General features: G+C 36.9%; 3 protein-coding genes across 5 annotated transcripts in view; 1 reads left to right on the top strand and 2 right to left on the bottom strand.

Moving 5' to 3' along the window:
• Window positions 1-421: 421 nt before the first annotated feature.
• On the bottom strand, window positions 422-8,680 carry LOC148729683 (calmodulin-like). Of its 3 annotated transcripts, none has more exons than XM_088762572.1 (6): window positions 8,569-8,680; window positions 6,931-6,964; window positions 6,663-6,806; window positions 2,322-2,448; window positions 1,725-1,840; window positions 422-1,048 (listed from the first exon to the last, which is right to left on the bottom strand). In XM_088762572.1, exons 1-6 carry the CDS (start codon window positions 8,569-8,571, stop codon window positions 975-977), a joined length of 498 nt encoding a protein of 165 aa, XP_088618698.1. In that variant the 5' UTR covers window positions 8,572-8,680; the 3' UTR covers window positions 422-974. The 3 variants fall into 3 exon arrangements, with proteins under 3 accessions (XP_088618698.1, XP_088618697.1, XP_088618699.1); XM_088762571.1 differs by lacking the exon at window positions 8,569-8,680 and adding an exon at window positions 7,190-7,316; XM_088762573.1 differs by lacking the exons at window positions 422-1,048; window positions 8,569-8,680 and adding exons at window positions 1,056-1,220; window positions 7,190-7,317.
• Window positions 8,681-10,719: 2,039 nt separating this feature from the next.
• LOC111331888 (calmodulin-alpha) lies at window positions 10,720-17,792 on the bottom strand. The gene is made up of 5 exons (XM_088725754.1): window positions 17,636-17,792; window positions 17,421-17,457; window positions 13,251-13,394; window positions 12,646-12,888; window positions 10,720-12,030 (listed from the first exon to the last, which is right to left on the bottom strand). Exons 1-5 carry the CDS (start codon window positions 17,663-17,665, stop codon window positions 12,005-12,007), a joined length of 480 nt encoding a protein of 159 aa, XP_088581880.1. The 5' UTR covers window positions 17,666-17,792; the 3' UTR covers window positions 10,720-12,004.
• LOC111331886 (steryl-sulfatase) overlaps window positions 16,266-20,289 on the top strand; it is a 4,924-nt gene continuing 900 nt past the window's right edge. Inside the window, exons 1-3 of the mRNA XM_022937095.2 lie at window positions 16,266-16,883; window positions 18,336-19,595; window positions 20,048-20,289. The exon at window positions 20,048-20,289 is cut by the window's right edge and continues 64 nt beyond it. Of these exons, the coding sequence (XP_022792830.1) occupies window positions 18,479-19,595; window positions 20,048-20,289 (1,359 nt within the window). The 5' untranslated portion in view covers window positions 16,266-16,883; window positions 18,336-18,478. The remainder of the gene's footprint in view (window positions 16,884-18,335; window positions 19,596-20,047) is intronic.

Below are 20,289 nucleotides of genomic sequence, written 5' to 3'. Positions count from 1 at the left end.
CCAGTCTCCCTCCACCCCCATCCTCCACCACCAACTCCCCCCTCCCCCCCCCTCCACCACCTTTGTGAATTTGTTTCGCACCTTCAGCCTCCCACTTTTTCCCAATCTTTTGCTGATCTCATCTCACATCCACCCCTCTCTAGTTGTATCCTTATCTTTCAACTCTCACTTCCGATCCATATGTACCTTTATACTTCGCCTTCCTTTTCTCGCCTACGAACCGTTTATATTCCATGGCTTTGAATCTCAGCCCAAACTGCCATCAACAGCCTGTTAACTGAAGTCAGTAAAAGCTTAGAAGCTGACAGAGTGGATCAATCTTCCTCCTTCTAGAAGGTTTATAAAAAGAAACCTACATTCACACACGGGATTTGGGGCCTCAAAGTTTTTTCAACTGCCAATGAACACAGATGGAACGAAACTGTTTGACTTAAATTTAATGCTAATATCAACTTTGATGTAATATAAAAGTTTATCAAAACAACAATTACATAAAGCAGAACTCCAGTATGTCGATCTTAAAATTTGTGGAAATGTCTGTTAAGTTAGCAGATCATCTGACAAGTCAGTCATGAAATAATGTACAACAGAGGCAGTTAACAGCGTACAGGTAGGAATTAATTAATCGTCGAGAGAGTCAACTTGTGGGAGCTTGTTCTTCTCTGTAATCTTTGAACGACAGAGGGTCAGCTGATTAAACCGCTAAGAGTTAAAAAAATGTTTGAACATAAAGTAGTTATTGCATACTTAACTTTGCTAATATCAACTCTGGGTTAATATGTCATGCTAGACAAAAGGCGGAACTGTCCCCTACAATATTTTTCTATTTACAAATTTACACATATATTTACATGCTATATACACTTCCTCGGTTCTACTTCATACTTCATTCCTACACCTTTCTTTATTGGCAATAAATAACTCTTCATTGCTAGATGAAGAAACGTTCCAATCATGTCAGATGGATTAAAAAACTACTTAGTAGCTAACAAATATTGAGGGGGAGCCTCTGGGTTCTTTTCAATGTTTGACACCATGATCACAAACTCTGAGGATAGAATAAAATTATATCAATATAATGCAGATTTAAAAAATTAATAGATCATTAATTTGGGCATTACTTATTAATTATTAATTATTAATTATTAATTTTGGGCATTACAAATATTGAGGGGGAGCCTCTGGGTTCTTTTCAATGTTTGACACCATGATCACAAACTCTGAGGATAGAATAAAATTATATCAATATAATGCAGGTTTAAAAAATTAATAGATCATTAATTTGGGCATTACTTTGTAGGAGGGAGTTTCTTAAAGGGGTCAGTTTCTGTTACATGAAGCGAAAGGAATTGTTGCTCTTCTACCTTTTCAGGATGTTAGTCCATCTTATTTCGTCTGGCAGCCATTTGTTATGATGGATAAGGGTGTAGACAGGCATCGAGAGAGTTAATTCAGTGTCTCAGCCGAGAACGCAAACACAATTACCCGTACCCGGCTAGACACTCGAACCCAGACCTTTTAAATCCAGAGTCCAAAACGGTAAATACCGGGCATCAATATTTCCCGATATAGTTTGAACAACACGAAGATGTTTTTTTTGTCTTGTCTCAAGTACATATATCTCGAACAATACCATTTTTAATTCCACGATATACATTCCTTGTCTGAAACTGTCTACAAGATATCAAAGAGCAAACTGACAAATAACAGTTTATCTACTATACCCTCAAAGTTGATGTATCCGTCTCCATTCAGATCAGCTTCTTTCATCATTTCACTAACTTCTTCCTCTGTTAACTTCTCTCCGAGGCTCGTCATCACATTACGAAGTTCTGAATGACTGACGGAACAATAAATGAGCCAATAAGTAAATAAAGATAAAAAAATACTGAACAACATGGACTTTTGTAGGTTAATACAAATTTGAGACCCATTCTTGCACATTCGGAAATTAAAACAAGGAAACTGAAAGCAAATACTGCAGATTTTTTTCATGTATAGACTATGTGGAATTAAGGGTACACACTGTTAGCGTAAGGTGAAGTCTGGAACTGATGGGATTACCTGGAACGTATAAGTGAAAAGCGATTCTGTGAACGTTCTTGAAACATTTTTTAACCCCGATTTCCCCGGCCCTTACAGAACAAGTGCAAAATTTAAGCAAGTTCATAAAAGGGCTACTTGCCACTAGATGTAAATTAGAAAGCTTTGACTGGTCGCGTTTCATAAAAAAACGGGATATCTTTTACTTTAATTAACGGAATTTTTTTTGTTTGTAAGAGAAATATAAATTGAACTGTGAAGAATTTCCATGATAGTACCTAATCATTCCGTCTCCATTTTTGTCAAACACTCGAAATGCTTCTCGTATTTCACTCTCGGTGTCCCTCGCTTGCATCTGCTTCTTCATCATCAGCAAGAATTCTTCAAAATCCACCTCACCGTTTCCTTGAGATAACAAATTAAGGGATCTCATTTTAGCTGCATTTGTACAAAATTCTTGTTTGTAAACTAAATTTCGCGTAACTTCTTTAGGGCGAATCTCTGCATAAACATACTTTTCTAATAAACACTTGAACATATTGGAAATTAAGAATAAAAACGGTAGAAAAGACAACCACGAGCGTGTGAAGAAATGAAATTCACCGTATTCTAACAAAAGTCGTCTTCATTAAAGGTTGCGACATGGTTGGACAAGTTGCAAAGAACCTAAAATGTGCTTCATCATGGACAGCGACTTGTTTAATCTAACAAAGTGCAGCTGTAATTTTAACTAAGTGGTAGCATTTTAACGCCTTTAGATGGTAAGATGGTTACTCTACAGACCTAGAGCAAGACAACACTGGGTGCTAAGGATTTCTTTCCTTTGAAATGGGTTTTGAAATGCTAATGTCCTTCTTCTTCCATAAAAAAGCGGACGACTTTACCTCACTCATTTGAGAACTGTTCAATGTACTTAACATCGCCACTTTCGAGTTCTTTTGTGCAAATTGTTCCGAGTCAACACTTTACAAAATGAGCCATTATCCACTTCGTAAGTATTTCCAGAGTTATAAAACTCGACCCTGACAGGAGAGGCTAACCACACCTAATTCTAAGTGTACCCTAACCTCGTAGTGACACTACAAATATACCCGTCATATACAACTAAACTTGCTTTTAAAAAGAACCGCGAAATATTCGGAAGCCTCCCCAAATAAGGGTGCCTTATCGTATTGCTCTACACAAGCTACTACTCTTAACAATTGTCATTTTCACCAAGGTGTGATAACTTAGTTTGATATCACTACAAAAGGTTTTAGTTCTCATGAAAGATACAATTGAGATTCATTAATTTAGCTGCATTTACGCTTAGATTCTTGACAATGAGTAGGCTTCTGCGACCATTTAGCGTTCAAACGATATACATTCTTACACGGTAAACACTTTTATTAATTGATTCTTTGTTGAAACTTCTAAGAAATATGTCCATTATTCAATACAAACAAAAGCCGGATTAATCGTGCAGACGGGCTGTCGTCAGACCTTCTGAAGGAAATTTGAAATAACTAATCCACAAAAAAATTCAAATAAAGGTTTTTTCTAGAATTAAGACCTAATTAGACCCTGGCATTGTCATGTTATTTATTTGTAATTCACTGATTTATTTCATAGGGCGATGTTTTGAAGAGTGTTGATTAATAGCAGTTTGAAATTATATTCCACTATAAAACTTTTTGTGGTCACCTGAACAATTAACTCTTTCAAAAAACCATGTGTTTGTGTCAGTGTTCAAAAACAATTGTATGCAGCCAACTAAACGCTAAACATCCAAGAAAGCAGCGTGTTACCTATGCATGGAAACTAGCTTAACAAGATCCCAAATATCTAATTATATGGGTGATAGTGCTTTATTGCGACAGTGGTTTGGATAGTTCACCCCGTTCCAATAATACTCACAAAAGAAGAGCAATCTTTTAGCAAACAGGTAGTTACTCAAGAACATCCGTGATAGCAGGCCGGGTAACAAAATACAAACATCATCCTACACAGAAAACCGATGAAAAATTGATTAAAAACGAGTCTGATGAGTGTTATAGTAATACGCTTTCTATGAAATACATTGAGTTCGGATGTGGAAGCCGAAGGACATCTTTCCTCTACATCTCAAGAGAGCCAATATTCTTATCGGGATCACGCGTCGTATGAAGGCAAAATGCAATACAATCAAACCACACCGACAAAATGGTATTTAGAATTATCTGAGCACGTGCGACAAACAGGAGAAAGTTAGGCTTGTGACCAAATGAAAATTTGCCTGAAACACAGGATGCACCATTAAAAATTTATCAAAATTAGATGACAAGTTGCAAGTCGTGGACACAAGTTTGAATAGAGCACAAGATGTTCGATATTTTGTTTGTTTAAAATTAAAACAGAATTTAGCGGATGAATGAAGTCTCTCAGTCAATCTCAAAGAGCTGGTTATGTTTGAATTGATCATCCTGTCCTGAATAATTAATCAAACTCATTTCATGAATTGATAGTTTTATAACAAATTTGGCAAAAAGAAAAATTACAAGGATCTCCTGCGAATGAAAATGAAGGCGATTAACTGAAAAATCCCAATTTTAAGAGAGATCGAGATATAGGTATGTGTTAAAACATTCGTGTCCAGCTGACTGCGACAGCTGCCAACTGGCTGATTAAAGCTTCGGAAATTGACGTACATTTCATCTATGTTCCCGGTTGTTTTTGAAAAACATTTACTTTGTCATCCGCTTTATCTGCAGTTTTTTCTCATTTAATTGCCTTTCTTGTTCGGTTCTAAAGAAAATGTGCCTCAGCCCTTGACGTAAGTTGAAATTAATCTGCAACCATGTACATGTAGCCTTCTTCAAACTAAACAAGACACGTTTCAGTTGATTTCATCGCTGATTTGGTCAACCAAGTCTGAAACGTGACTTCCGAGTCAAAATTAAGCATGAAATATTTCAATTTTTTCACGATAAGCATCATAACCTGACTTTCCCTTTAAGTAACCACTGAATGCCAAAACTTATCTCCTTTCAATCTCCAATAAGAATACGCCCAAGTTACGCTGGGAGCTACATAGCTTATCCTTCCAAGGAATGTATTTTCAATGTGCAAACTATTGCTATGTCCCAGGGGCCTTTGCTTTACATAGCGTCTACTAATGGCCCTGTAAGGCGAACACCACGTTTAGGAAGCTCCATTGATATTACTTTTAGACAATGAAAATATTAACACCTATATTCAAACCGAGGAAACTTAAAGGTAGCACCAGACTGTTTGATCAACTAAAAAGAACAGCCAAAGAATTCACCACTATCTCCCTTCATCTCAACATTCGAGAGTTGGATTTCATTACGACAGAAAATGACTCATCGATGTTTGTTTTTCATTGAATTACAATACAAAACAATATGAGATTTGACGAAAAATCCACTAAAATTTACATACCACAGATCACTACTGTTTTGGGTTGGCGGTTTGATCCGGCACAGAAATGAATAGAAAAACACATTCAATGTTCCAAATATTACAAAGTAAACAACTTGGTCATGTCTTCCGATTGAAATCATGTAATACTTCCATTTCAAAATAATCTTATTTACTTGCAGCTTTTTGTCATAGAGGATCTTCGCCTTTTTTTTTTTTTTTACTAGTATTATATTGTATCAGGAAGTTTTTCTCAAAACCGGCACGGAAAAAAACTTCACTTTTAATTTACAAAGATTCATTTTTCCGTGTGGCTCTTTGTTTACCTGAATGGTACTTTTTCGATAAAATATTTCCTGAAAATCACACACTGATAAAAAATGAACGAAAGTTGGGTCTCCAAAGAAGTGAAAAGGAAAAGCTACTAATAAAAGAAAATAATTTATTTTGAGGAACCATCTGCGATTAAAATTTTGAAGTAGTAGGAATGCATGTGTTTCTTGCACTTATTAGAGAAGAAAATCAATTTTCTTGAAGCGCGCGCTTGAAAATTGGAAAGTGTACATAATACGTGCACGAGGTTTCATTATGTTAATCTGGATTTCATAGCAAGTGGACAGAAAAAAATGGGATCTAACAGAAATTAATTTTCCATCAAATGCGAACTGAATAATTTTCTCTTGAAACAAGAAAAGTAGTTAGTTTTTGTTTACCTTTAGATAGTTAAGCCCTTGCAATAAAATTTGCCCCACGAGAAAGTAGCTCGTACAAAATCGCCAGCCAGCTGCAGAAAATCTACTTTATTGTTAGGATGTATTTGGTGATTAACTGTAGATTAATTTTTCTTTTTTTACAGCGGGGCCGAATGGAATCTAACAGCGAACAAAAATGGTTAAATGTGAGGTAGTCTCCACTTGATTTATCACATTTCACATCTAATCCCATATTGAAGAGGAACATTACAAATACACAATCTTGCTTCTCACGTTTCTGTGGCATTTTACACATTCGCGCAAAATCTCTACTAAACCGCACCTTAACTTGTTAAAGTTTTTGTAATCTAGATAAAATAAACCGAATTAAAAACTGTTCGGGTTTATTCTAGGAAATTTGTCAATTTTTGCAGTAATTTACATTTTTGTTTTTTTCTGTAAAGATTTTCGTCAGCTGACAGTCAGACTAAGGAGCAAAACTTCCAAGTGACTTAACATTTAATTTACCATCCACATCAACTTCGCGAATCATTTCCTGGAGTTCGTCTTCAGTTGGGTTCTGCCCAAGAGACTTCATCACCACTTCGAGCTCTTCATTCGAAATTGTCCCACTTCCATCTTTGTCGAAAAGCGAGAAAGCCTCTCGTAACTCTGTGCATGAAGAGACAGTTTAGTTTCATTACAAGCGTTCTCGTCTGGTCAGCGCAACATTGTAGTATTACAATCAAAATATAAATAACATCTCTAGATATTTTAAAGCTAAGCGACATCTTACCATTAACTTGTTCTTCAGTAAGTTGGCGTTCGACCTAAAAAAGAAAATAAAAACCGTGTTAGAGCAAGTAAACGTCTTTGAAGAGGCATGAACAAGTCGCAACTTATCATGTATGTCTGAGTCTTGCGCGCGCTGTCTTGCATTTGGGTTTTATAACCTAAAGCGAGTATTCGTTTAAACGAACGAGTTGCAGGCTAGCCGCAATCAGCTCAGTGCTAAAAGCAAAACGAGTTCTTTATCCTCTGTTACGAATATTCACCATGATTCTGAATTTTTCTCGTTTCTACTTGGCAGCTCATACACCTCAGTTTGCGGTGGACGGATGTTCCCAATGATAAACAACTGCAGATCGTAGCAATCAATACATACGGACAAAATTCGCATAAATTTTCTTATGTTTGGCTTTTCTGACGTCATAACGTTTTGTGTGCTCGCCGAACACTTTGGGCTAATTTCCATTTTAAATCTATTGACTCACTGTAGCACCTGTCTCAAAATACAATATCTGGATTTGATTGGATGAAAGGCCAAACCAAGGTTTGTCCTCTCATTATGAAACACAGCAAAACCTGGTTGAAGAACATTCTTTTTCTTTATTTTGTCTGTTTCAGAAAGTTAATAATCCTCAAGACTACAGCCAAGGACCTTGTTGTCTTAGCTTGGACACGTTGTAATAACGGCTGATTAATTGTTATTTCTTTTGTGAGAAAAGGAGAAAAACAAAACTCATGCAGAAATAGCTGATTTGAATAATGGCCATGGCCGTTTACGAGGTGTCAATGAGCAAAAGTAAAACGTTTTGAATTTTATCACTCAAACCCCAAAGCGAAATGTAAGGACCACCAGAAGTTTGCTGTAAAGCTATAGATAAACGGCCATGACTTGATCTTCAGGAACTTCTCGTCCACCACCTTTGAATTGAGAATTATGATATCTTCCAAACTGAATAGTTGTGACTTATGAAGTTAATTACAGCCTGTTTTGTATTTTATCGAATATTGGTACTTGTGGAAGATCATAGCGAAAGAACGGCTGTAGTGCTTTAAAAATAATCTGGCCTTAAGGTACTGATTTGTTTCTTGACTTGATTATGACAACAAGTTCATGAAAATTTAAGGTCAGGCCTTCAACGGCGGAGAATAATTAAACATTTGCCTTTGGGAGAACAATTTTATGAATAAACCGTGAACACATCTGGTTAGAAATAACTTGACGTGCAAAATATAAGAATTAACCCAGGCGCGAAAAAAAGATGTTTGCTGATTTCTTCTTAAGTGTTAGAATAGTGCTGACAGCAAGCGATCTAGTCCATTTCAGCTTATCTGTTATCCTTCATTTCCATCTTGCGATCAATTTTTTCTCACACTCTTGTTTCGTGCGTAATTACACGGACTTTAAAAAGTTTCTCTGATTATTCACAATGAGTAGTGACGTTCCCTTTTCAAAGGAATAGTACCATAAATTTACGTTTCCTCTCGTCTCTTTCGCATTCTTTTGCATTAATTCATATTGCGCATTCATACAAAAGTTCCCTAAGGGAAAAATTGGAAGAAACTTTCCGCTTAGCGACATTTTGTCTATTGCTTCATTTCATCTGTCATAGTGTTTGTATTACTTATATCAACAGTTACCACTTACCATCCCTGAGAAATTGGACCAAAATGTTTATCTTTTTTATTGCACCGCAAGCCAATCTTCGACTCAAATCGAGCCTAATTCCAATGTTTTTGAAAGCATTCCGTAATTAGGCTTGATCAACATGTAATGTTAATGACCCATGTGGTAAACCGACATCTTCATTCACATTATTGATTGATTGATTGACTCGCTGTCGCAGATCAACGAACCGGATTTCCGTATTAACTTTTTCTAAGGCAAACATTGCCTTTAAACTGGGTAGACAAAGTAGTGTTTGCTTGCCCCCGTGTGTAGCTTCATAATTTTGTAGAGATTTTGTCACGAGAGCAATGAACAATAACAACTACTGCGGCATTTGCCGCTACACAGACGTGAATATTACTCAAGGGCAAAGACACAGTACATTCTCTCTCAGCTTAAATGACTCGTTTTCAAACGGCGAGATGAAATCCTAGAACCTAGAAAGAAACCCACAAGAAACCTTAGATGCTCCCAGTTGTCAGAGTGGGGAATGGTGACCGAAAAATGTGCAGCTTTATGCGACGAGGCCCTACTATATGAAGCGCGTGCACCTAAGTGACCTAAGGATGAGTGAGGGGGGGATGGGAGAGGTGAGTAGTGGAAGGTCGAATACTCTAGGTTCATCATTCAAAAGCAGCTTCAAATTATTCAACTATAAGTTTTTAGCCTTCTGCTGCATAGGTAAGGTAAGGTGGACTTTATTTTACCACAGTGACCCAATCAGCCATGAGGCTGGTATCCAGAGGGGCTCTGGACTAAAGAGTAGAATAATTTAAAAATACATGATATAACAATTTAAAAATACAAAATGTTTAAAATCGTAAGTAATCATCAGAAATTTAAAGGAAGAAAGTATTCTGCGTTCTGAATGTGACGAGGCAACAGATTAAAAGGGGTTGAGCCTAAATATTTAAAAGTTCGTTTCCCAAGGTTTAGCTTCGGTTTGAGCAAGTGCAAATCGGTTCTTCTGCGAGTGTCATAGCCATGTACATTCTGGCTTCTAATAACATACTAGAGGTACTAGTATATTTAAGTATATATATTTTAAACTAAAACACGTCCATGTCTTTTTTCGCATCATTTCTAACTCGGCCCACTCTAAAACATTAAAAGTGTCTTTAGAGGACTCACCTTAAAACAATGCGGGCAGCACGATTTTGTAACTGTTCAAGGGTTTTCCTGGAAGTGACCCACAGTTAACCGCCACCCGGTTAGCTCAATTGGTATAGCGCCGGACTGTTGTGCGGGAGGTCGAGAGTTCAAATCCGGCCGGACCAACACTCAGGGTCTTTAATAACTGAGTAGAAAGTGCTGCCTTTGTAATAATATCTGCAAAAGGTTAGACTTTCTAGTCTTCTCGGATAGGGACGATAAATGGAGGTCCCGTCTCACAAGCCCTTATATGTGATTTAAATTTGTGGGACGTTAAAGAACCCACACACTCCTCGAAAAGAGTAGGGTACGTAGTGCCCGGTGTTGTGGTCTATCTTTGTGCAGTGTCTATCCAGGGTGAATTGGGTGGAGGGGTGGTGCCTCGCATGGACCTTGTGTTCCGTTTGCACTAACCCTTCCGGATCTAGTCACACCCGGTGAAGTCGTTAAAACAAAACAAACAAAAAAACCCCATGTAGTGTCGGTATTACAAAGGATTTATTTATTCTTATTTAATCGCTTTCACCATACTTACAATACTAAAAGGACTAAAATATACATATGAACAAGACACAGAAGAGAACGGAGGACAAGGGTGCGGGACACAAAACAGAGCGAGGCTCCAAATTAAGTGTGCCCTTACGAGAAATACACAAATACTAACTATGTAAACAATAGACAGTGTAAAAAGTATATAAAAAAGTATATAAAATAATAAAAGAAAAAACGAAAACGATAGGAATAAATCCCTCATGCTGCCGATTGGCTTTCAAGTAGTTGCCAAGAGAAGTGAGATATTCCTTTAAAGGATGGCCAATAATGGTGTTATAGACACTTCGCTGCAAGATTTTATCCGTGCGAAAAGTCCTAAACGCTTGTTGACTTGGTTGTAAATAGGGTCGGTATGCTCTGTCCAGTGAAGCTCTTCATCGAGCATAACCCCAGGATAATCGATAATAGAATGATTCACAAAGCCAGTTTGATTTAAATTTTATTGACGTTTTAGTTATTGAGATAACTTGCTGGAGAAATGCCGGAGTAAAAATGTAAAACTGAAGAACTGGTCTCCATTTTTAAAAATCACTTCAGTTCATAACTTATTGCAGGATAGATAACCTTGCTCGTCGTTAATCGCTTATCGCAACCAAGAGTTAGAAATTATCTTTTATAATATTATAATGTAATATGGTTGATAGTAAAAACTTCCTTATATTCTACAGATATGCCAACTCTCTCTGAAATCACATGCATTCTTTTCTTTAAAAAAAGTAATGAAAATATTAACAGTACTAATGAACAAATGGCAGAAATAATATAAGAAATAGATTTCAGAGACCATTAACCATGTAAATGATTAACCAAACGATGAAAATCGCTTGTGGCATATTTACTGTTTGGCAAGAGGATGTATTTCTCATCATAAAATCAGAAAAAAAAGATCAATTGTGGTATTTTAGCATATCACAAAAAAATCGACATATTGGTTTTTTGATTTCAAGGTTTGTATGTTATTTTCACATTCAAGACATATGTTACAGAATTCGGCCAAGCCTTTGATTCGTTATTAGAGCAAATGCCCTTCTGTGCGCACATCAAGTAGAATCGCAGTAAATTAAAAACAACGTGGATGAATAAAATCTTCCCACTCAAACCTAAGGTAACCTTATCCAAAATGCAGCTAATAACGCTTAAAAATGTCAGAAGTAAATTAAGAAAAATAACGATTAATGTTTCTCTTCATAATTAAGTTAATAGAAAACCGATTCCACAGTTTATCGTAATAATTCGTATAGAGAAAATGATTCTTGGTTGAAATTTGGCTTCTTTTATAACTTTAAACTCGATCTTTGCAAGTCAAATATATAATAATCGCTTGCGCGATATAAGCTTCATTTTGAAGTGAAAAGAAAAAATCCTTCTTGTGATTCCTTTCAAGCTATAATAACTATATGGTAACATGTGACCATGTGACCATGTGAGATTTGAATAATGTATGTAGCAGACAAATTTTCTGCAAAACACAGCGGTGTCAAACACAGAGTCCATAAAAGCATGCCGGTGGTGAAGCTCGATAAATCGTTTGCCTTTTTGCACTGCAAATTGCCTCCCTTCTAATCATAGCTATATACTTCGACGGCATTTTCAACTTGTAACCCTTGTTGATAAAGGTTACTCAATTTGGACAAATGCAGTGGCTTCGATCAAGCTTCAGAGCTCTCTGCCTTTTTAAGCGCCTGAGCCCTTTTCACATGGCAAAACGTCGTTACTTTGTCATCAAAAATCGGAATTCTGCAGTGGAAAAAAGAACAGTGATTCAGTTAGTGCATCAGGAATGGAAGAATTTATTATTTGAAATATGTATATGAATGTTTTCTAAATCCTTCAGCAGGGTCTCAGCAATGACCCGCTACTAGCAAGCCTCAGTTCCGTCCGTTTCAGATATCAGGAAGGAAGTCCTGTCCTGTTTGAGCAAGCATCACTGCGCAAATCCCATGTTCAGTGTAAGTTGGAAAACTTTAACACAAGAACACTGATAATTTGAAATTTGTGGGCAGACTATTAAGGAGCCCCTAAAGTATTCTAAAAGAAACAAGTGACTGGAGACATTTTCAATCGAGTGCCGAAAGTAATCCTGGATTGCTTTGGTTTTACTTTTCTTTGCTGTGTGATTAGTCCAGAACAGTCGCGCCACTTTCTTAGCCAATCGGATTCAAAACTGAAACGCGCTACAGTCAGTTTGTTTGTTCTTAATTCGAGTTCTCATTGGTCGCTGGTGATATTTACCTTACTATGATTGGCTGTTGTGATTTCTTTGGTTCGTTTTAGGACACTCAATCGAGTAGCGCTCTATCAGTGCTAGTTGATGTTGATCTATTCACAAACAATGATGACTTTATAATTTACCTTCGTAATCAATTTGCCCATCACCATTAAGATCTGCCTCTCTCATCATCTCATCCACTTCTTCATCTGTTAGTTTCTCACCGAGATTCATCATAATTTGTCGTAACTCATGCGAACTAATCAGACCGTTTCCATCTTTGTCAAACACTCTGAAAGCGTCTCTGATTTCCTCCTCTGTATCACATGTTGTAATTTTTTTGGACATCATTTGAAGAAACTCTTCAAAGTCTATCTCACCATTTCCTGTCAATAAATAAAACAACAATAGATTGCAAAGCGCAGAAGTGAAATGTTTTATCCTCATAAATTTCGAAACAAAACTTAATTGGCCACTTCCCCAATGGGACTTTTCAAGGCCAATACGAACAAATTGAAACATTCTGAAGAAACAAAGTGTTTAAAAACTCCAACCGGCAAGAGACCGACCAGTTGGCTACATACAAAGTGCAGCCAAGAATTCTAACTCGGGACAACCGAGAACAAATCCAGAGAGTAGCAGACTGGAGGGTTTGATCATAGGAACACCAGAGAATGCGTAAGAGTCTGTTCTCGTGGCTGAGCAATTTTCTTTTAAGTAACACAACATAATAAAAATATATACAAACCGTCTTCATCCACATCAGCGATCATTTCCTTGAGTTCTTCTTCTGTTGGATTTTGTCCCAGGGATCTCATGACAGCGGCCAGTTCAGACGATGAAATTGATCCACCGCCATCTTTGTCGAACAAGGAAAACGCCTCGCGGAGTTCTAGGGAAAAAGAGCATTTCATTCAATTTGTTCACGGTTTCCTTGGAATAAGTGAGTCTTAAGGGTGCCCTGGCCGTTGCTATATTCTTTACTTCGTTCTTTGTGCTAAAAAGAAAAAGTTACGACGTTTATCGAGAAATTCTATTATGTAATCTGATCGTTCTAACGGGAAGAAAGCTAAAAAGAACTGCTCTCAGTAACAGTGACTACCGACTTGACAACCTCAGCGGAAGTCATCATTCAGCGGAAGTCATCATTCAGCGGAAGTCATCATCCGGGTCAAGTGAGGAGCTGTTTGTTAGTCGACAGTTGCAAGTCTGATTCGTGAAATCTGATTGGTTAATTCTTCCGTGATGTTATTGGCTGTAGGACTCAGGTGATGTGGGTCAGTTGACTGGTGAGTCTTTTTCCACGCATACGATCAGAACATACAATTGACAATAGTGTTTGATTCAGTGACTGCCTCAGCTAATGAGAGAGTCTCCTGGTCTTTGGAATTGACGCACCAGGGTGTCGATACACAAAAGCATTTGAAGAAAAAAATGGTAGTAGTTTATTTGATTAAAGTTTAGATTGGGAGTTTTGAGCAAATAGCAGGCTTGGCCATTCGAATTCTACTTCTGTAAGATACTTTTTAGTTAGAAAACTGACTGTAGCGGTTTCGTTTGAGTTAGAATGATGTTTACTTTTTCTTGAGGATAAGATGGTAGATACATTTAAATTATTGATGGACGGCATTTGTTAATCAATTCAACTGCGATTCATCACTGTTACAAGACAAACGATTGATTAGAAAAGAAAATTACCTATTATAACGGTAGCCTTAAACGCGAAGTATATTTTTGTCTCTGCGCATTACCAAATTGAATCGTGAGTTCTATGGACATTTCAAGTTTCTCTGTTTCTACGTTTTTTTCCTCTTTTCTTAGTTGTAACGAGAAAGAATTGTTTCGAAGTCTAGTACAACTGAGGGTAATCTTCGGCTACAAACATGACTAATTATAAGTGAAAGACTCCGTTAATCTTGCAAGGATTAAAACCTTGATCACAAATTCTCAATGGCACTGAGCAAGCTTGTAAACCTTACCAGCAATTTGGGGTGGGTTTGCTCCTTCGAAGGTAGCTTTAGAAGAGGGTTTACTCATTTTCGTCCCTTGAGAAAAATCGTGCCTGAATTCCTTGGATACACGAAGTGTTATGGCATGTTTATCCTTTATCAAAACCCTCAAGTAAAAGTTATTAATCAAAATAACGCTATACCCAACAAATTAAGTTAAAAATTAAGTAGCTTCCCATGCTCAAGTGATATAGACCGGAGGTCAACAAATCACGTTCGTTTATTTGCAAGTTTTGTTAGTTTGCAGCGTGACGACCATAATGTACTCCCGTTTCACATTATGTAGGCAAGGTTATAAAATGAGGGTTTTCAATAAAAGTATTCAAGACAAGCACGTCTCTTTAATGCAAAATATGTCTAGAAGTGTCTTAATTTAATCTGGAAAAAGCAATGACGATTTGTTGCCTTAGTGTAAACATAGTTAACTGTGGTGTAAAATAACATGATAAAACAGACGTTTGTTTCACAGCACAGAGGCAGCCATTCGTGTATGACTGGTTCGCTTACATTCAAAATCAAAATGGTTGAACTGTTAAGGACTGGACTGGAGCAAGAAAATACAGAGAGATTGAGGAATCTTGTATTGACTGATGGTATAATAGTAAAATGACATACTGCTATGATTGCGATTGCGATTGCGGAGTAACAAAGGTAATCGCTATATGAAGCCTTCACTTCGAAACAAAGCACAACTGTGATGGAAAACCCCGTGCTTAGTTACGGTTGATAACTGACAATTCACTCGATCAGTTGAAGTAGTAATTGTTCAAATATCGTGCTGTCGGTCTGCAGGATAACTGAAGTTGCCGAATCTTTCCCACTCCTACTCAATCCATGAAGTGATGGCGTGTTTGGGCGGGAACCTGTCTTCTCCTTAGTTTCATTGTCTATTATGCGTCAGTGGACATTGAACCGAGCAACAAGGAAACAGAAAGTTGACAGAATTTTTCACAGTTTTTCCTGTTTTATTGTTTGATAACGGTAAGGTTTTTGATAAAAGGTAAGGTTATGTCCAGTATTGAACGTTATGTGAATCTAAGGGTGCATGGCCTTACTCAGGCTCTAGAAAATTTGGGAATATTTACTAATTCATTATTTGGAGTGATGATAACTATTGGCTCCTATTTCAAATCAAGGTTCCACGAAAAAGTTTGACCTTAACATTAAATTAGTCTTTAGACCACAATGATCCTTGTGGCTCATTTCTTTAAAATTCCCTCATCAGTTTGCAAACAGTTCAGTCTCAAGTGAGTCAAGATATTCTCTATGGTACATGTACTTTGACAGAAAGTGTTCTGTAGTTTCGACGAAGAAAACCAAAAGGGTTCTTGTTTGTAGAATCGCCCCCAATTCCGACAGCTTGTATTCCTTGTCTGAAGACACGAAATGACTAGAACTCAGAGAACCCATCGAATTATTTCCATGTTTATATTAATAAAGCTAATGGGTTCTATGACACGGAGGTATAAATTTTTTTACCAGATAAAAAAAGGTTTTCATTGGTTTTTATCGGCAAGGATGAAATTTAGGGTTACTCTTTTTTGTACCATTGCCCCTGTGCTTTCTGAAACTTTTTCTTTAACACACAATAAACCTTTCGTGTGACTTTTAAAGGTAAAATGAAATAACGTCAATAATGAAAAGTAAAATACGTCCACAGCTAGGTAGTTCTGGAAAAAAGCTCTTGGTAATGTCATTGTAAATTTGTTATCAAAATGAAGCCACCGCTCACCAAGACTATATAGCATCAGCGCTCGTAAAAGTCTCGTCATTTTTGCAATACAAGAAAAACATTTTCTTTTCAGATTTCAGGAGGACACTCAAAAGTTTTGAACACATCCTTTGCTCCTAGTTTTAAGCTGATCGATCTCTCAAAAACTATTGCAAGTTCCTTTGTAAAACAATTGGAACAGAGTAGGGCGGTACAAATAATAACACAAAAACACGGTTGAATTATGTTCATTTATGGCCGGCGAAAAAGCTCTCCCACGTTTCTGTGACCGAATTAAATTATATCTCATGCTTTCACGTATTGAATAACAACTAAAGCGTGTACAGCGAACGCTTTATCATATCAATCGCTTGTAATTTATTTTCGCACTGAACTAGATCCCGCGTGTTAATGCTTTTGTTTAGAACATATCACGATTTACCAAGTTAATTCATATTTTCATTTTCATTTTAAAAACAGCTATTACCACCAGCGGTTCACTGTAAGGATTTTCTTCCGTGGAAGATAGCGGGGTAAACCTAAACCACAAATCGATTCTATTTTTGACGTTTGTAAAGCTGGCGTTCTGAATAATTAAATATGTGCGTCCACGGATCATGTGCCGCATGAGAACACCTCACATGATAAAAGCTGGCGGCAGGTGTAGTATATATTGTTTCTATAAACATCAAACCCAAGATATTTTGCATACAATCCAGTTTCTACGCACTAAAGTACTTCGAGAATTTTCCATCTAAATACTTTGTTTTGTATTCGAGCGCATCCCCTATTAACGAAAAGCCGCCGAACATAACTAACCAACGACTGCCATTTTTGCCTCTTCTTTCGATTGGAAATAAATAAAGATCGAGTTTCTTTATGACAGGGAGCACAAAAGCTTTTGCTGCATGGCTTTGAAGGCATATGGAAAGTTTATTCCATTACGTATTAAGCGCGCGTTACCGTGGTTCATTCTTAACTTCGGTTCTGTTACGCGCTCACCAAAAACACAATTAGCATCACAAAGTTTAGTTTTTATTCGCAAGACCATTCCGTTTCACCCGTCCAAGACAAAGAATCACAGGTCCCGCAACGGCAACATTCATTGTCGATTAATATGCTAAGTAAAATTTTGCTGGTGACCAAAATTATCGGAATCAACAACAAAACACTGACCACAGCTATTCCTAGAACTTACCAGCAACTTGCTCCTCGGAAAGACGTTTTTCCGGTTTCTGTGGACAGAGAATTAAACAAAAAGAACTTAAACACGAGCAGGACGGCTCCAAAACATATATAAATTATAAGAACTCCTCCAGCTTTCGTCTGAAATAATTCTGTGGTTTTTACACGTCGTAAAACAAACAGGTTTTTCTGTGAAAGCCAAACGCAGATGATCAGTGGAGAAGTTACCTCTATCGATTTATTCGGCATTCCGTTCATTGGTCTGGGGAGTTTAACTCAACGAACGAACCATTCTAAAGGAATATTGTTTACTATCGTTTTTGCCAGCTCAGGTTCTCGCTCAGTTGATGGGGGTCTAGAACTGACTTATGTTTTGAAAAGATAAATAATTTATAGTTTCCATTTGTGTCCGTAACGTAGCAAATAATATCAAATGAAAGTCATGCGTCATTAATTCAACTTAATACGCGTATTTAGCCACATTGACAGATAAACGAGTGAAGAACAAAAACGTGCAAAATTTATAATAATTTGATCTGGCTTAGCGGTTACGATTTTTGCAAAGACTTATTGTGACAAGCCAACATCGATATTTCTACATGCAACCTGTGTGAAGGCCTGGCTCATATTAAACTTGTTTTTAGGCATTCAGTATAATTAAAAAGTAAGATCTCAATGGCCAGCGCCGACAAAACACCATGATATCGAATAAATTTAAAAGTAAACGAAAATTAACCAACAGGTGGGTTTTAAGAAGAATAATTTAATTTTATTACATTCACGTGTGAAACTAAGATTATTGTAGTTGAAAATAAGATTTTTTCCATTGCTACGTTTTGCTTGCTAGAAAAAGGATTCTTAAAAGGATCAAAAGATTTAAAATTTCTTATGACAGGAAATACTAATCCTAACTAATTATATTATTAAGTCATTACATCGAAACAATACTACCAACCGCCTCCCCAGACGAAATCCAACCGGAAGAGAGTGAGATCTGGAACTACTATGAGCCAGCGATAAATGATCACTACATGACTGATACACCACCTACGCAGTAAAATCCGACATAAAATGGAGGCGAAGGTACTTGCAACTTTGGTTACTTTTCTGATATTTCATCTTTGTTTGTCACTTAATGACTCAGTTCATGGAACTCCTAATATAATAATATTTCTGACTGACAATCTCTCTATGAAAGATCTGGGTTTTTACAATAATAATTCTCAAGAAACTCCAAACTTAGACAGCTTGGTTGAGGAAGGAGTTGTGTTTTCACGGTTTTACGGTCAATCTTCAAGGATTGCCTCCCTTGCATCTTTGTTAACAGGATTGTTGCCACCGAGAACTGGAATCATCAAGAGTAAGTTTCTGAATTTTGAAGAAATTCCATCTCTAGCATCTTCGGGAGGCTTACAGCACTCCGAGATAACTCTAGCGGAAGATTTGAAAGCTAAGGGCTACACAACAAGTTTTGTGGGTTTGTGGGGATTAGGAGTGGGAAGAAATGCAGAATATTTACCTCTCAATCACGGATTCGACTCGTGGTATGGCGTGGCGTCTGCAAACAAAGAACCATGCATGGAAAGCTACAAGACAACATCTGATTCAGTGTACACATGGCAGTCTGTCTGTGCGTTTTTCAGTCCTTTATTGTACATTCTACCATTTGTTGGTTTTATCGGTTGGTATAATGGCCTTGGTAAAATAGTGACTGTTTTCATCGTCATTATCGCTTTCATCTTATACAGCAGTATACTTCATGATGTTATACACTTCACAATGGATTTCATTCAAGTTAGAAGCTGCGTTCTCTATCGAAACAGCAACATCATAGAACAGCCATATGCTGTCGAAAACTTGACCTTACGGTTTACAAGGAATGCTGTACAATTTTTGGAGTCATCATCAATTTCTTCCAAACCTTTTCTTCTCTTTTTCAGTTTCATGAACCTTAATCACCCAGAATTTGCATCAAGGCTATTTTCTAATTCGTCACAAGATGCTTATTTTGATGCTCTTAAGGAGCTTGACTGGAGTGTTGGAAGGATATTAAGAAAATTAAAGGAACATGATCTAGAAAATAATACATTAGTTTTCTTTACATCAGCCACTGGTCACCATTTTCATAAAACTTACGAAAGTTGTAGTGTGGCTGACAATGGAGGAAGAGAAACCTCGTGTCTGCAAGGTGAGAGTGATCCCTCCTTTGCCATTAGATAATGTTATTACTATTTATTTTGATTTTATGAAGAGAAGGTGAATCCTGTCTTTTGATTAACTCCTCAACCATACAAGATGGAATTATCTTTTCATTACCCTCTTTAATTAAACCTTTGAAAAGAAAAAGGTGATCTTGAAAAAGAATTACCAAAAACAGAAACATAAGATACATGTAATTTTTCAAACAGGAAGACTAGATATTATTTAATTGTAGTTTCTTAAGAGTTTGTTCTAAGCTATAAGATTGGCTTCACATAAATAGTCCTCTCTGGAAACTTGCGAATTTCATTGTAAAATTCTCCATAATTAAGCAGAATCTTTTCTTACTTTGCTTTAATCCGTGCAATACTATTGTGTAACTGTGATCAGTGACTGTTTTTCTATAAACAACAAAAATTTAAAGAAAACAATCTCATTTAGGTGGCAGTGTGAATAGAATTTGGGAACAAACCATCCGTGTTCCAGCAGTGATGAGATGGAAAGGAAAACTTAAAGAAAATCAGATAATCAAGACTCCAGTGACAATAATGGATGTTGTACCAACAGTGTTGGAATTGCTCAATGAAAGTGCTGAGGCCATGTATTTAGATGGCAAAAGTTTGTTACCAGTTGTGCTGAACTCATCAGTGAATTCTCAGCATAAGTACATTTTCCATTACCTG

The sequence above is a fragment of the Stylophora pistillata genome, chromosome 6 (genome assembly GCF_964205215.1).
Source record: "Stylophora pistillata chromosome 6, jaStyPist1.2, whole genome shotgun sequence".
Classification (NCBI taxonomy): domain Eukaryota; kingdom Metazoa; phylum Cnidaria; class Anthozoa; order Scleractinia; family Pocilloporidae; genus Stylophora; species Stylophora pistillata.
Note: the sequence above shows the minus strand (reverse complement) of the source record. Positions and strands in the feature narration are given on the sequence as shown.